General features: G+C 41.0%; 1 protein-coding gene across 1 annotated transcript; it reads left to right on the forward strand.

Moving 5' to 3' along the window:
* Nucleotides 1–384: 384 nt before the first annotated feature.
* On the forward strand, nucleotides 385–16,001 carry ildr1b (immunoglobulin-like domain containing receptor 1b). The gene is made up of 8 exons (XM_034109808.1): nucleotides 385–710; nucleotides 4,748–4,918; nucleotides 5,619–5,768; nucleotides 6,251–6,370; nucleotides 6,483–6,629; nucleotides 7,192–7,317; nucleotides 13,913–14,871; nucleotides 15,383–16,001. The coding sequence occupies exons 1-8, from the start codon at nucleotides 662–664 to the stop codon at nucleotides 15,419–15,421; spliced, it is 1,761 nt and encodes a 586-aa protein (XP_033965699.1). The 5' UTR covers nucleotides 385–661; the 3' UTR covers nucleotides 15,422–16,001.
* Nucleotides 16,002–16,390: the final 389 nt, after the last annotated feature.

Consider the following 16,390-nt stretch of genomic DNA (forward strand, 5'->3'; position numbering starts at 1 on the left):
TATAAATTATAATAAAATAATATAGTATTTATATTATTGAATTGATTATGATTATTATTAGTAGAAGTAGTTTATTTGCATTAATTATATTTTAATCTTTTTGAGGCTAGTATTTGGCAGGAAATGTATTCACCTGTAAACGCATACTGAACGACATACATGCACATTTACCTCACTGTATAAAAAAGTAACTGTGTTGATAATAATAATAAACAGGATTTATATTTGCAAAGTACTTCCCAAAACATTTCTTTTCACTCCTGTCAGTTGGGGGGGGGGGGGCGCGCTATCATGCCGTGATAGTTGTGGGAAACATCACCTTTGTTTGCTCTTCCTGCTCCTCTCTATTTCCTCCCTGATGCACCTGTCACAGAGGGCGGGGTCGTGATGTCACCTGGAGGGGGAGGGGGTGATCCGCCTCTCTTTCTCTCTGCGGGAAAGTTGTTCCTCAGGGCGGCTGTAAACACTTGTTTTTTTTTACCTCAGATAATAAACAAAACCTGCCTCTCCAACATGGCGTCTACAGGATAAAGAAGAGGGACTATGTACAGAAGCGGATATACAACGTTTTCCTCCAAATACTCAGGATTTCTGGTGGATTTTGAGTCTCTAACAACAGGGTAGAGAGTGAAGCCTCGGCGGAGCGATACACAGCAACGAGATGGGAAATATGATACTGATGGCGCTTCTGCTGGCTCGCCTGCCGACAGGTGAGGCTTTAAAGGCGTTTCCGTAAACACAGCAAAGCCTTACAATTATACTTCATCAAGACGTCTCTTTTTTCCTTCAGTGTATTTAAGAGGGAAGCCACCTAAGCAAACAATCGAAACTAACAGTGATGTGTTCAAGTTAATTATTATCGGCAGGTGTACACAGGACAAGGCCGACGGCTGTCACGTGACTGCACACCACTAATAGTTATTTTCAACATGTTGTCCAAACGTTTTTTTTAACCTAAATGTTTCACACAAAGGAATCAGCCTCTCAGATTGATATAACATCTAATAAAACGTTATTACACAAATAAAGATTAAAATAATTATAACTTAATTTGCTGTTGAGCTGAAATAATTATGTACATAAAGAACAGGGTTAGTGGCACATGTTGTATACATGGATCAACTTTAAAGGGAGGCAATGCTCATGACACGCATTTTTAAATAATTATCATCCGATAAAACAGACCAGTCTCTGACAGTCTTTTTTTTGTTTTTTAATCCGATGAGGTTATCAGTGATTTTAATCTGATTAATTACCGAAATAACACCAACCCTGTGGGCGGCGCCATTTTGACGAGTCACATGACTTATTTTACCGGAAGTGACGTGACCTATGCGTTTGGTGTCGAGGACAAATTGACTTATGTGCTTTGTTCATGTTGTTTACTCTAGTTACTCTCACAATTCTATTGAAATATGCCTCATTGTATTGCGAAACATTGCCACAATTCGGATAGGAACAATCCACGGAATGCTCGGTTCCATCTATTGCCAACGGGTAAGCGTAAGAAGTACGTTCGGAGGCAGTGGCTAGCGAAATGTGCTCGGCCCGAACCGAAAGATCCACAGGCGCATGTATGCAGCGAACATTTCAAGTTTCCGGACGACTACTCTGAGAGTATGATGAAACATAAAATGGGATTTATTAATCAACCATTACTTAATGGGGATGCAGTGCACTGCCAATGCCAGCCAGCGTAAGCACATTACGCAGCGGACTTTACTTATTGTTTACTACGTAAGGAAGCAGGAATTGCAGGACCCAGAGCGCACAGAGCAGACAGTAGATAACGGAATTGCAGTTTTATTGCTTATAGATTATCAGAACATTTCAAAGGGGACACAGCCACATTGGATATTAACCTATGGATTAACTACATCATCGTTGTTATCGTTGTAATGCCATTGAAGACCAGTTTAGACCAGGCAAAGATGAAGGTAAGCCATGTTAGCTTAGCACATGTTAGTACCTAGCGCCACTTGTTTTGATGTACGTTTTTGTTGATAACGTCGCGAGTTTGTATCTTTCAGTGGTGAGGTGAGCACCGTTAGATTCTGTGTCTTTACAATCATAAACGATGTGTTGGATGTGCAGCTAGGATAAGTAATAAGGGAGCTAGGAGTGATCTTCGGTGCAGTAATAGGTTAGCATTTTTCGCTCTGGGCTAATTCAGAGGCTCACTGTTAGCATTGTGTGTTTTTTTTTGAAGAAAAATATCAGTTAAATTAGTTTTTTTCCCGTTATATGGATATAAAATATTCATAGTTTATTAAATATTAAGGTTCCTTAGACATTGTTTCCTGCAAATGACGCGATTTCGGCCCCGGGTCCGTGGGGCCTAAGAGGATAACAGAGTATGTTTTTTTTTTGTTTTTTTTACAGTTGTATTTGGATGGAATGAATACCTATAGTGATAATTCAAAGTAATTCCGCCTGGACTTTATTTTTCTAAACTTCTTCCTCGGCTGACGAGTCCGAACTCAAATACTCCGCCATGTTTTCGTCGAATGAGCTGTTCGTGTGTTTACAAAGTGAACGCATAGATGACGTCAGGTTTTCGGATCATGTGACTGCTGAAAATGGCCAAAATGGCAGCTGCCTGACGGAATATACAGGTTTTGATAAAAACGAGCTATGAAATCATTATTTACCGGGGAATATCGCTGATTTCTTCAGGGTATGGTTTAAACATAATGTTTCACTAAATACTGAAGTTTTTATTAACTATAATGACTGGAGCCTTCCAAGGTCGTTAATCAAGCATACATTTCAATAATTATCTCCTAGTAGCCTCTCGCTTTTTTTCCTGCTCTATATAAAAAGGTATTGAAATAGATTTTATTTTATTTCATTATCAGTTCATCTGCAGATTATTTTCTGGATTCTTCCATTCATTGTGGAAAACTATCAGAAATCATTAAAACATATTAATCATAATTCCCATGAACTCAGACTGATATCAATGTTTAGATATTCAGTGTACTAGCAAGGAAAATACCAGCAGCAAATTCTCCCATTTGATTTGAACTATTAATGGATAATCAAGATAGTTAGTTACAGATACATTATACTGTACATGACTTTTGCCAGAAATAGTAATAATCAAATAAACATTGAAGAGTTTTAATTTGATAACTTTTTTATTGAGGACATTAAATGATTTATTTGAAAATAATATACAACAATAATTGGTTGATCGAATAGTGGTAGCCGTAACTCTTCTCAATCCTTTGTTGATTAATCAATTTGTTGTTTGGTCCATACAGTCAAAGACGTCAACACATTACACCTCTGTTACGACCCGCCCTCTACTTAATGGTAGAGACTCGTTGGGGAGAACCGCAACATAGAAAACAACACAGCAAACACGCAGCATTTAACAGTGTTCATTTATTGATACATCCGTACTTACATGGCCAACCGGCAAATGAACAATGCACTGGAGGACAGGAAACAAACTAAAGAACAAAGGGGGCCTGGGCCAGCCACACCACGGGCCGTAGGACCCAGAGCTTCCCTCCGCTACCCAGAAACCTAACAAGTCGCTGCGGGAGAAAACAAAGCTGCGAAAAACCTAAACTACCTGTTCCTCCAGAGTACATAAGATACAAATTCTAGGAATCTACAGATCCTGAAGCAGAGAAGAAGGAGGAACACCACCGACCAACTGGAAGATGAGTGGAACATTTCCACTCATCTTCCAGTTGTCGGTTTTCCTCTGTTGAAATGGACCAGCTGTGAAGGTGGGGGCGGGGCTTTTATACGCGAGTAGTGAAAACACTTCCGCGTAGTCTGCTCGCGTGTATCCTCCCTTCCATCTCCTCCCGCACCCCTCCTCCCTCACCCCTCCTCGGCTCCTCCGTGTGCATTTCAGCTATTGGGACGTCCTTCAAAATGGCGTGTCTTGATCGATTTCCGAGTCAAGTCCCGGAGGAGGAAGAGGAGTCGAGGAGGGGTATTGGGATGAGGCTAGTGAGACAAACAGGAGGGGAGCACGTAACACCTCTAACAGAAATAATCAAATAACTGTCAAATAAGATCAATAAAAGCAATAATGTTTTATATTTTAGAGGAAAACCAGGACATTTTCATTGAATAATTTATTAGTAAAACTTTAGATTTTAACTTATACGTCTTGCTCTAAATTCTACATCACAACAAAGTCCGGATACTGATCACATCTTGGAGATTTTGCAATGTATGTAGATATTTTTGCACATTTCACCTGCAGTTCCTATTTGTATACAATTCTCTTTTAAATAACTGTTGTTTGGACGGGATGATTTCAAAAATTCGTTCTCAGTGTTTCTTTCCATATATTTGTTGTACCCTCAACATTCATTTAAAACTTTTTCATGTGCGTCTTTTATGCCTATTTTGACATTAGACAACTGAGACAAACTCTGACAAACATACATCTCCATTAGAGTTTTAGACGCCTTGTTTGGAGAGAAAGTATTTCAGTGTTGACCTTAAACCTTAACTGATCATTTTCTCATTTAGCAGACGTCGCTGTCATCGTGTTGTTTTCTCTTGCTCATCGTGATTGGCAGCTGTTATGACTTAATGATGTAGTACAATATGCTCACGCTTAAAGACTTCTGTAGTAAACTCATAACCAGTCTGGCCAGATTTTTTTCACTCAAGCATTCAGGAGTAAAGCTGCAAAACAAACACACACGGACACACACACACTGATTTAAAGATTGCATCACATGTTGTTTTACATTTGTTTTTATTTTACCAGAGCTGCTTGCCGTCCAGGTGATTGTTCCGGAGACGGAGAGAAGTACGACTCTGTTTGCCTCTGTGATCATCCTCTGCGATTATTCCACCTCAGCGAACCCTCAGGACGTCCTGGTCACCTGGAGGTTCAAGTCCTTCTGCAAAGACCCCGTGCTCGATTACTACTCCACCGGTGAGGCTTATGTAGCTCAACCAAACCACTAATACATATTGGTGTTTTGGCATATTAACTTTTAATAGTAGTTTTCATTCTTTGGAATACTTTTCTTATTTGTATTTTATTATATATGTTGCATTGTTGGAGGAGCTCGGGTCATAAGATTTTCATTGTCATTTATACACTAGCTTTGTGCGTAGGACATTAAAACCTTTGAATCTTGAATTTTTTCATGATATTTCATACCTTTTTATATGGGCAGTTCTTGAGCTGATCCGAGTCATGCAGTGGATACACTAATTATTTTTAAATGGTAAGGAGATCATAATATTTTTTACTCATGGCTGAAGATAAGTTTCTCCAGCTCTCCCCAGGTTGGCAAAAAAATGCATCTCAAAATGCATCAGATTGATGCTTTAAAATATGGAATATTCAAAATGTTCTTCCGGGGGAGCATGCCCCCGGACCCCCCTAGCGGGATAATATCCTTCTCACCTTTTTCACCCTGACCCGTTTTCATGCCTGTTAAATGGTCGGAGGCAAGTGCCCTTCATTAGTTGTTCTTATAATATCTGCACTTACAATACAATGTGGCTTGTTGCAACATAATGCATACTCTTTCACGGTTGGGTTGAAGCACACAGTTAAAATATAGTGTTTAGTGTAACCCCATAAAATTGGATAAATTGAAAAATATTTCCTTCTGGTCCTGAAGCTTATCAGGCGTCTCTGCAGCTGGGTCAGGACCCGGCCAACGACTGCCCGGATCGGCAGCGCACGGTGCGCACGGTGATCCAGAAGAGAGGCATCAATGAGCCCATGCTGGGAGCCGACTACAGAGAGCGCAAAATCACGATTCAGAACAGTGAGTCTCATCCCGTCATAATGTTCAAAACTGATGTTTAAAAGCTGTAATTTGATCAAGTTGTTGGTCATCTTATTGCCATATATCGTTCTTTCCGGAAATGACGACTAGTTTTTTGTTTTTTTTGGCTTTTCCATCACTTTATTGTTACTAGTGTGGTTGTTAGTCTGTGTGTAGTGTCAATACAATCATATATAAATACATTTTAAGATACAGCACGGTCAGCATATATTCGTATACAAAATAATGTACTATATAATTACAGTTCATGTATGTAAGATAGTGTAGTTTGTTAACATAGTGAATGTTAGAAAAATAACTATTCGCCAATCTGTGTTTGACTTTGCCGAAGTGTTGAGTAAACTGAACAACAAAAAGAAAGATAATATTCAAATATCTTTTTGTCAGAGTCATCCAGTTAAGAGCACTTTAACCCTGTATATTCTTCTTATTGGAGGTAATGGTATGTTTTCTGTCAACAGAGGCGGACCTCGTCATCACTGAGGTGATGTGGTGGGATAACGGCGTTTACTTCTGCTCCATCGACGCTGCCGGTGACACTTCAGGGGACTCGGATCGAGAAGTCAAACTCATCGTGTACCGTGAGTTTTCCTCCGTTAAGATCGCATAGATACCTTTTTTGTTTTCATCAAAAAAAGTATTGGAATCAGCATAACTGCAAGTGGCTGTCCTTCATATTTGTGTATTCTGCAGACTGGCTGACGGTGCTGCTGATCATCCTCGGGGCTCTGCTGCTCCTCATGCTGCTCTGCATCTGCTGCTGTCAGTGCTGCCCTCAGAAGTGCTGCTGCTACGTCCGTTGCCCCTGCTGTCCTCAGACCTGCTGCTGCCCCGAGAAAGGTACCAGAGAGGCCTTTTGTCTGCCTGTTTTACCCTTAGGGGACTGTACTTTACACAAAACTGATTGAGCAAAACTTTTAAAAACATACTTTCTGTTTCTAGAAATGTATTTTGTTTGTACTCGTCTTTTAACTATGTTTTGATTGTATTATTACTCTTATGGTTAAGTATGTGTATGTTTAAAAAGTTGTATATGAGTTAATTATTTGTACTATAATGCACTTTCCTTTTTTTAAAATGCTGTATAAATTGAGGATACTTACTTACCTAAATAGCTACTTATTTACTTATTTTGTTTGTTACCTAATTAACTAGTTAGTTCGTTTATTACTTAGTTACCTACTTAGTTGATTTCCTTTTATTCAAAGGGACTGTTTCCTTACATTTCTTGTATTACTGTTCTGTCATTTACTAATTTACCGACCGACCGACCCACTTCCTCACTCATTCACTAACTTAGCAGCAATCGAAGCCTTTTGCAGTTTCTGTTTTTGCTCAGGTCTATTAGTTCAGTCAACAGCGGGTCTCTCTGACCTTTGACCCCTCTCCACTCTGTTTGCAGCTGTGATGCAGCACAGGATGATAAAAGACGCTCAGAAGGGGATGGGCCCCTGGATGCACGGTCAACCCATGTATGCTCCCATCGGCTCCAACGGCTCCTCTCAGGGCGTTCCCATACTTTACTCAGGTGGGTGACCCAAAGTTACACAAAAGACTTCCTTTAATGTTTTGTTAAATCATTTTCTTCCACACTGAAGGGCGTGTGTTTGACTTGGAGACAGAAGTGGGAGAACAAAATGTCCTCACTGTGTAAACACTACTTGTATGTTTTGATTTTAAATATAAAATCCATTTTACATTTTCAAGCAAACAACACATGGGTTAAACAGTTGTCCTTTTAATTATGTAAATAGAAAGTATGTGAAATTGCTGGACAATATAGACAATATACTAAATCATGTTTATTTTAAAAGGTAAATTTAACTATTGTATTTTCAAGCTAAACCACAAGTCGTTCTTTAACTCAACTAGATTTTGTCCTGGGGCCATGCCTTTGTAGAGATAGGAACCTTTTTATTAACCTTAAACATGTTGGTGGTGTACACATTCATTGGGTTTCTTGTCTTTCAGCTCTTTACTTATCAAGCCCAAAACGTAACCGTTTTTAACATTATTTTGCCGCTTACAAATACAGTAACATCAGTGGTGCAAATAGGCTACTAAGCCAAAGATCGGCTATGCTTTCATTGCATTTCTTCATTTAAAAAATGAACTGTTGCCTGTCAATGAATGAAAATTAACATAATGGAGAAAACATTTTAACATATGCTGTTATACAGTATATGAAAAGACCCAAAATGAACACTGTAAACACACTTCATTACTATAAGGAAACTATTTTAAATGCATTTGTGTAGGACAAAAGTCTGTCCAAAGCTTTATGAACCATATAATACCTCATTCACACCAACGGAGTATCAGGGCCGGTTCGGAGCTGGAGCTTGAAAAGCACCAGGTTTTCCTGTTCACACCGCAGCGGAGCCGCCTCTTAGCTCCGGAATCCGGTTTGTTTCAAGCACCAACATTTTTTCCGGCTAGAGCAAAAGCACCTCTTACTTCACGCTTACGTCGAGGCGGGGGCAGAGACAGATCAACTCCTGAACAACAACAAGAAGCCCGCGTTTTATCTTAACAAGCAGCAGTGGTCCACTGAAGAGACCAGCTACCTACTGGGAATCTGGTCTTCCGAAGAGGTACAGAGGAAGCTGGAGCACAATCGGCCATTGTTGTTGTTGTGGGTGTCAGCTGTGAGGGGTTTCCGCACGGTTTGGCTTTATGAAGCAGGCACGCAAATGGTTACGTCATGACGCAAACGATGACGCAATGACGCAGCACCAGTCAGACTCTGGGCGGTGTGACAAGAGCCGGAGCTAAACCAAAGAACCAGTTCTGAACCTGAAAAGCTCTAGCACGGAGCTTGAACCAGAGTTGCGTTGGTGTGAATGAGGTATTGTGGTTGATTACTGTATTTGCTAACATCATACATCCTAAATATGAACATTTGACACTGTTGCGTTTAATGTTTGTTTCTGCTGCCGCCATGTGGCTGAAAATAATAGTAAGGCAAGGCAAGGCAAGTTTATTTATAGAGCACTTTTCAACGCAAGGCAATTCAAAGTGCTTTACAAAAAAAAAAAAAAAAAATGAAAGGCATTAAAAAAGAAAAGCTAATCAAATAAACATTAAGAAAAAAATACATGGATAAAAGTTACAGTGCAGTCTAAAATATAAATAGTTCAATTAAACATTACAAGAAAAAGTACATGGATAAAAGTTACAGTGCAGTTTAAGATATGAATAGTTCAAATAAAAGCAGCGACAAAAAGAAAAGTCTTCAGCCTGGATTTAAAAGTAGTCAGAGTTGCAGCGGACCTGCAGGTTTCTGGGAGTTTGTTCCAGATATTTGGAGCATAATAACTGAACGCTGCTTCTCCATGTTTAGTTCTGACTCTGGGGACAGAAAGCTGACCAGTCCCTGAAGACCTGAGAGATCTGGATGGTTCATAGTTTAGCAGGAGGTCAGAAATGTATTTTGGGCCTAAACCATTCAGTGCTTTATAAACCAGCAGCAGTATTTTGAAATCTATTCTTTGACACACAGGAAGCCAGTGTGAAGACTTCAGAACAGGAGTGATGTGATCCACTTTCTTAGTGTTAGTGAGGACTCGAGCAGCGGCGTTCTGAATCAGCTGCAGCTTTCTAATAGATTTTTTTAGTGAGACCTGTGAAGACACCATTGCAGTAGTCGAGTCTACTGAAGATAAAGGCATGGACAAGTTTTTCCAAATCCTGCTGTGACATTAGTCTTTTAATCCTAGATATGTTCTTTAGGTGATAGTAGGCTGATTTAGTAACTGTTTTAATGTGACTGTTGAAACTCAGGTCAGAGTCCATGACTACACCTAGATTTCTGGCTGTATCTGTTGGTTTGAACATTGCACACTGAAGCTCAGCGCTAACTTTTAAACGTTCTGCCTTGGCTCCAAAAACCATTACCTCAGTTTTATCTTTGTTTAATTGGAGAAAGTTCTGACACATCCAGTCATTGATGTGTTCAATGCACTTACTCAGTGTTTGAATTGGAGCATAGTCTCCTGGTGAAATTGTTACGTAAATGTGTGTGTCATCTGCATAGCTATGGTAACTTATTTTGTTGTTCTTCATTATCTGAGCCAGTGGTAGCATGTAGATGTTAAAGAGAAGAGGCCCCAAGATGGAGCCTTGAGAAACCCCACATGTCATATTTGTCAACTCAGATGTGTATTTACCGATAGAAACAAAGTTGTTTCTGTCCTTTAAGTAGGATTTAAACCAATTTAGAACTGTTTCCGAAAGTCCCACCCAATTTTCCAGTCGGTCCAGTAATATGCTGTGGTCAACAGTGTCAAACGCAGCACTGAGATCTAATAATACTAACACTGAAGTTCTGCCACTGTCTCTGTTTAAGTGGATGTCGTTAAAGACCTTTACAAGAGCAGTCTCAGTGCTGTGGTTTGGACGAAAGCCTGACTGGAACACATCGAAACAACCATTTAAATGCAAGAAATTACTCAACTGTTGAAAAACAACTTTTTCAATGATCTTACCTAGAAATGGCAGGTTTGATATGGGCCTGTAATTGTTCATTACTGAAGCATCTAGATTATTCTTTTTTAAGAGCGGTTTAATGACTGCAGTTTTCAGGGCCTGTGGAAAAATACCTGAGTGAAGAGATTTGTTTACTATATGAAGTAGATCTGAGGCCATGCAGGGCAAAACATCTTTGAAAAATCCTGTTGGAATAATATCAAGGCAGCAGGAGGAGGATTTCAGAAGTTGAATAATGTCCTCTAGGTTTTTATCATTAATCTGATGGAATTGTGTCATGATGTCTGAATTGATGTTAAGTGGACACAGAGACAACACATTTGCTGTTCCTGATGCAGAGGCACTGACTGCTTGTCTGATTTTCTGAATTTTGTCAGTGAAGAAGAAGGCAAAATCATTGCACGCCCTGGTGGATAGAAATTCAGAGGCTACTGACACTGGGGGGTTAGTTAGTCTGTCGACGGTAGCAAACAAGGCACGTGCGTTGTTTTTGTTTTTGGTAATGATGTCAGAGAAGAATGATTGTCGTGCGTTTTTCAATTCCAAATTATAAAGGCCAAGTCTCTCTTTATAAATTTCAAAGTGAACCTGGAGATTTGTTTTTCGCCACCTGCGTTCAGCTTTTCGACATTCTCTTTTTTCTGTTTTAACGGTCATGGCCTTTCTCCATGGAGATATTTTCTTCCCAGTCACTTCCTTTACCTTAATTGGAGCAATGGCATCTATAACATTTTTAATTTTTGAATTAAAATGATCTACTAGCTCATTTACTGAGGTGTTAGCAGGGGCAAGTGTGGATGAAAAATTCTGAGTAAACATTTCCCTAGTATTTTCAGTTAAACATCGCTTTGTGGTTACCTCTTTTTGAACACTTGTGTGAACAGAAATAGAGCTCTCAAAGAAAACACAGGAATGGTCAGAGAGTGCAACATCAGTCACCACAACCTTAGAGATATTCAGACCCTTTGAGATAATTAAGTCCAGAGTGTGCCCCTTATTGTGCGTGGGCTCCGTCACATGCTGAGTCAGTCCATAGCTATCAAGAACACAAAACAGTTCTTTAGCCCCTCTGTCCTGGGGGTTGTCAACATGGATGTTAAAATCACCAACAATGACTAGACGGTCAAAGTCAATACACACTATAGACAGCAGTTCAGGTCATCAAAAAAGCTTGCACAGTATTTGGGTGGCCTATAGATATTTAGGAACAGAGCTCGAGAGGAGCATTTCAGCTGAAGGGCCACATATTCAAAATAATCAAAGTTTCCATACGATGTCTTCCTGCATTGAAGGGAATCATTGAACAGAATAGCAACTCCACCCCCTTTCTTATGCATTCTTTCCTGACTCATAAAACTAAAGTTGGGAGGGGTTGATTCGATAAGAACAGCTGCACTGTTATTTTTGTTCAATCCAAGTTTCTGTTAAAAACATAAAATCAAGATTGTGCTCAGTGATAAAATCATTGATTAAAAATGTTTTTCCTGCCAAAGACCTGACATTTAATAAAGCTAGTTTAAGTTTGTTAAACACACTATCAGTCATGTTTTTTGTAACAAGCTGTGGCTGACATGGAATCACTGCTAAATTTGATAAACTCACACAAACGTTTGAGTGCTTCCTGTTTCTAAGATGATTCACCGCTCTTAATCTATTACCTATCAACACAGATATCGGCAAAGCTACTGGCAGGCAGGGCCCGGGCATGTCCTGGAAAGAGTTGAGAGTGCCATACGCCCTTGAGCCTGGACCCAGCAGATATCAGTTTGCAGATTGTTTTGGTTTGGATGATTGTGGTAGGCATGGTGATGAAGCCGGGGGAGATGGTGCGCGTCTCTGCTTTGGTGATTTTGGTGGGCGTCGTTGAGGAGCAGGGGTAAAGGACATGCTGCCAGCCCTGCGTAACGCCTTAGTCTGGTCTTTGAAATCCAGGAAGGAATCGGTGCCAGCCCTCTGTATCTCCTTCTTGTGTTCCACGATCTCCAGGAGGGTGGGCAAGGGCAAAAGGGTGAACGGAGTATCCTCAAAGGCGTTGACAGGGGGGGGGGTTACGGGCGGTGGGGACTCCTCCGTGTGTTTCATATGTCTCCCATAATCAGAACATTCCTCAGGCGGGTGCAGTGATACTTCTTCAGGGTTTTCTGCGCGATGTGTTGTGTCTATCTCCTGTTTTGATTCCTCTTGCCGCTTGTCCTTGGCAGAGGGAACAGATTGATGACGCAGGCAGTTGAATATGTTAGAGATAAACAATTTCACTCCTGACTTGTTCAGGCAAACTCCATTTGCCTTGAAAAGATGTCTGCGGTCCCAGAAAAAGTTAAAATGGTCAATAAAATGGACAGAATGGTCAGTACAGGCAGTTGAAAGCCAGGTGTTCAGTGCAAACAATCTGCTGAATCTCTCCACTCCTCTTCTGACTGGTGGTAGAGGGCCACTGATGAACACATCTGCATTTAGAGAGCTGGCAGTTTCCAACAGACATTTAAAGTCTTCTTTCAGCACTTCTGACTCTTGTTTCACAACATCATTTGTTCCAATATGTAGTACCACATTCTTCACAGTCGGATGTTCAGCCCCAATATGCAGGATCTTCTCAGCCAAGTCAGAGACTGTATCCTTGGGAAAACAGAGTACTTTGGTGTTGTTCTTACTACACAGACCTTTTACATCTCTTACAGCAGAGTCACCCACAATCAGAGTTTCAGGCCCAGTCGTTAGCTTTTCCTCTAGCCTTTTACTTTTGGAGTAGCTATTGGTCCTTACCCTGCTGTGTGAAGAGGACGGGTTATCCAGGTCATCAGAAAGAGATCTCCGGCTCTCGGTCAGCGGAGCGTATCTGTTCTGGATTGGCACACTTGGTGGTTTAGGAGGATTTTTTGTAATTCTCCCTTTAGCAGCTGTCCACTGCTGTTTAGGGGTTGAAGAGGCGCTCCTCTTGGGTGATAACAATGCAGGCCAGCCGGTCGCATCACATATTTCAGAGTGTTGGGCTCTGCCCGTTATCCTTCCTCCCAAATCCCATGAAAATGATTTACTCTTAGGCTTTGCACCCAGAGAGTTCCAGGGAGGACCACCACTTGTAGATTTATGACCCGGTACACAGCCCTCCTGTTCCTTGGAATCCTTGTAGCTGCTAACTAGCTGTGAGTTAGCATACCCTTTTCCATTATTTTGCAACACTGGTAAAGTGGTGTCATTCCCACAACATAGTCCATTCACTTCCACGTTAACTTCCAGCCGTTGCATTTTCATTTCCAGCACGGCCATCTTCTGTAGAAGTTTGTGGAAGTCATCTGTAGAGAACGGAGGCATTTTTCTACCAACTAGCTTAAGCTAAATAGCATGCAGTAGCCTACCAGGCTTTAGCTGTTGCTAGGCCACGCTACTGTAAGACTGGGGTCGCCGTAAAAATGTTGAAATATGGCTGAAAACCTCCGTCTATTTACGAAGATGAACTGTCCCAGTGATAGGTTAATGTCCAGGAGCCGCTGCTCGAAGTTTTCAGAGAATAAGAATAGGAAAATCAGCATAAAAAGTAAGCAGAGGCAGGAGCAAGCAGAAAAGCGTCTGCACTGTAAGAAAGATAAGCAAGCTGTAAGATAATTAATGTCTTTCTCTTGCTGTCTTTTTTTCAGGCTCGTACTCTGACTACCCCACCAAACAAAACTTTGTTCCCATGCAGATGTCCCCCATGGACCTCCAGCACCAGCCACCTCCCCCTCCTCCACACCACGTGAACAGCAGCATGCGTAGCAGCAATCGAGGCTCCGGACAGGTGTTGGACTACCTGGAGAACCAGGTGAGGGGTCTGGATGTGAGAGTCCCTCCGATGGCTCAATACTCTCAGCAACACATGCTGCCGCTACAGCACCAGCCTCAGTACCAGCACCAGCCTCAGCACCAGCCTCAGCCTCAGTACCAGCCTCAGCCTCAGCACCAGCCTCAGCACCAGCCTCAGCTCCCCCCTCCTCCTTCAGTTCCCTACACCCCGGGACCCCCCAGTATGCTGTCAGCCCTGGATGAGATGGGGGTGCGAGGGGTGGAGAGAAGAGTGATCACCCTGGCTCCCATAATCCAGCGTGTTCCCAGCTTCTCCTTACACAGAACACCTGGAAGTGGCGACAGAGCCCGAGGGGGTCCCAGGATATCCAGCCAGTCGAGCGGGAGCACCAACCGCTCGGTAGGGGGCTTCCTCCCCCCCCGCGGGTACAGAGACGCCTCCTCTCCCAGGCGGGGGATCCTGCGTGAGAACAGCGACGACTCTGAATGGGAGAACAGTCGAGCGAGAGCGCCACACAGGGGTTCGAGGAACGAGAGAGGGGGTTCGGCCGGGAGGAGAGGAGGGGGATCCAGACCTCGAGCTCGCAGTCGAGACGACCTGATGGAGGAGCTGCACAGCAGGGGGGTCCGCAGGGAGAGGAGCTACTCTCCCCCCCCGCGACGCAAAGCCTCCTTGAGCTCAGACGACGAGGACAGCAGCGGCAGAAGGAGAGCAGGGAACGGGAAGGACTGGCCGGAGAAACCCCCGAGCTACTTCTCTATCGAGAACCAGGCGGAGCGCATCAACGGCCGGAGGAACTACAACCGCCTTTCTGTAAGAAACGAATACTGATCTGAAACAATGTTCTCCTGGTGCTTTCCTTTTGTTTCTTTTTAGGCTTTATTTTATTGCTTTTAGCCATGCTAGCGATCAGTCAACCACTCAAATTGCAATTTCATTATAATAATGTCCTTCTCGAAGGGATTTGGGATTTTAGCATTTGCAGACCATTTACATGAACATAAAGCTATATAAAACAATACATGAATAGGGCCCCTTTAAATCAAACTGTTGTCATCTGTTTATTCTGTGTTTGTGTGCATGCATGTAAACACACTGTATTTATATACATATGTATGTTTTTTCTCAAAAATGTTACTTAAAATTCTAATGAAATTAGAGAATACTCAGTACTTTCAATTTGAATGTATTTTATTCAAATAACAGTATACTAAAAAGCCTTTTGATATTTCACATAGACCAGAAATCATGTATATCCAATTTTTTGTATTCTATTATCTCCACCTTTTAACCTAATTCCTGCTCTTTCACTTTTCTCTCTTAGGATAGAAGTTCCCGTAGCGGCACCAGCGTAGTCATCTGAAGCATTTCTATCTTCTTCTTTTTTAAATAAATACTTTTTCCTGAATGTTTCCAGAACAGTGAAAATGAAGACAAGCAGTAGGCACTTAAATATTTTGTTCGAATAGACTTTTGTTCTGTATGTGATTGCAAATAATATGAAGTTATATTAAGCGTCTGCGAGACTCTTATTCAAGCTGTAAATGTGTTCCGTCTGGTGATGGATAAAGGTATCCTGCTTTCTGGTGTTTGAAGTAAAGGATTGTGTTTCAACAATCAGATTGGTGTATACTGTTTAGTAATAGGTTCATTATTGTGAACATGTTCTGTGTGAGACAGATTTGATTGTTGTTTTAATAATTTCTCATTTTTTAATAATTTCTTGTACTATTTTAAAGTGTCTTACTCTTTTTACCTTCTATCCATAATAACATTATAAGCAATACAAACTTCATACATCTGTAGAAAGACAGACTCGGGTAATGAAGTTTTTGCGTGAACACCAACAGATAATTGTGATTTTCAATAATGTTTGGTTACAAACATGAATAGAGATGCATGTGATTAAATGTGTTTGTTTTAAATAAATCTTTTTATATTCAGCCTGTGTGAAGTTTGTCAGTTTTGTACTTCAATTAATAATTCATTTATTGTTTCTCATTTTACTTAACAGTGACATTTCTGTTTAGTTTTTCCAAAATAAGTACCATTTGTGTGATATTTGAAGTAACAATTTCACAGTATTGATTTTAAGTTTAGAGTATAACTGTGGAAATCTGTGTTGTGATTAAGTCATTGTATCATATGCTAATACAATGTTTTTCTGATTGCAATCTTTGCACAATATATGTTGTGTTGTGTTGTATCACAAAACAGAAAATTGCTATCTATTTCGGGCCAAAAAATGCCTGAAAAAAATGGAAAGTAGGGGAACAATTCTGCCCTATTTAAAGATGTTTAATATATGAGCTCATTAAGCCACAACATTTAT

The sequence above is a fragment of the Pseudochaenichthys georgianus genome, chromosome 21, assembly GCF_902827115.2.
Source record: "Pseudochaenichthys georgianus chromosome 21, fPseGeo1.2, whole genome shotgun sequence".
Classification (NCBI taxonomy): Eukaryota; Metazoa; Chordata; class Actinopteri; order Perciformes; family Channichthyidae; genus Pseudochaenichthys; species Pseudochaenichthys georgianus.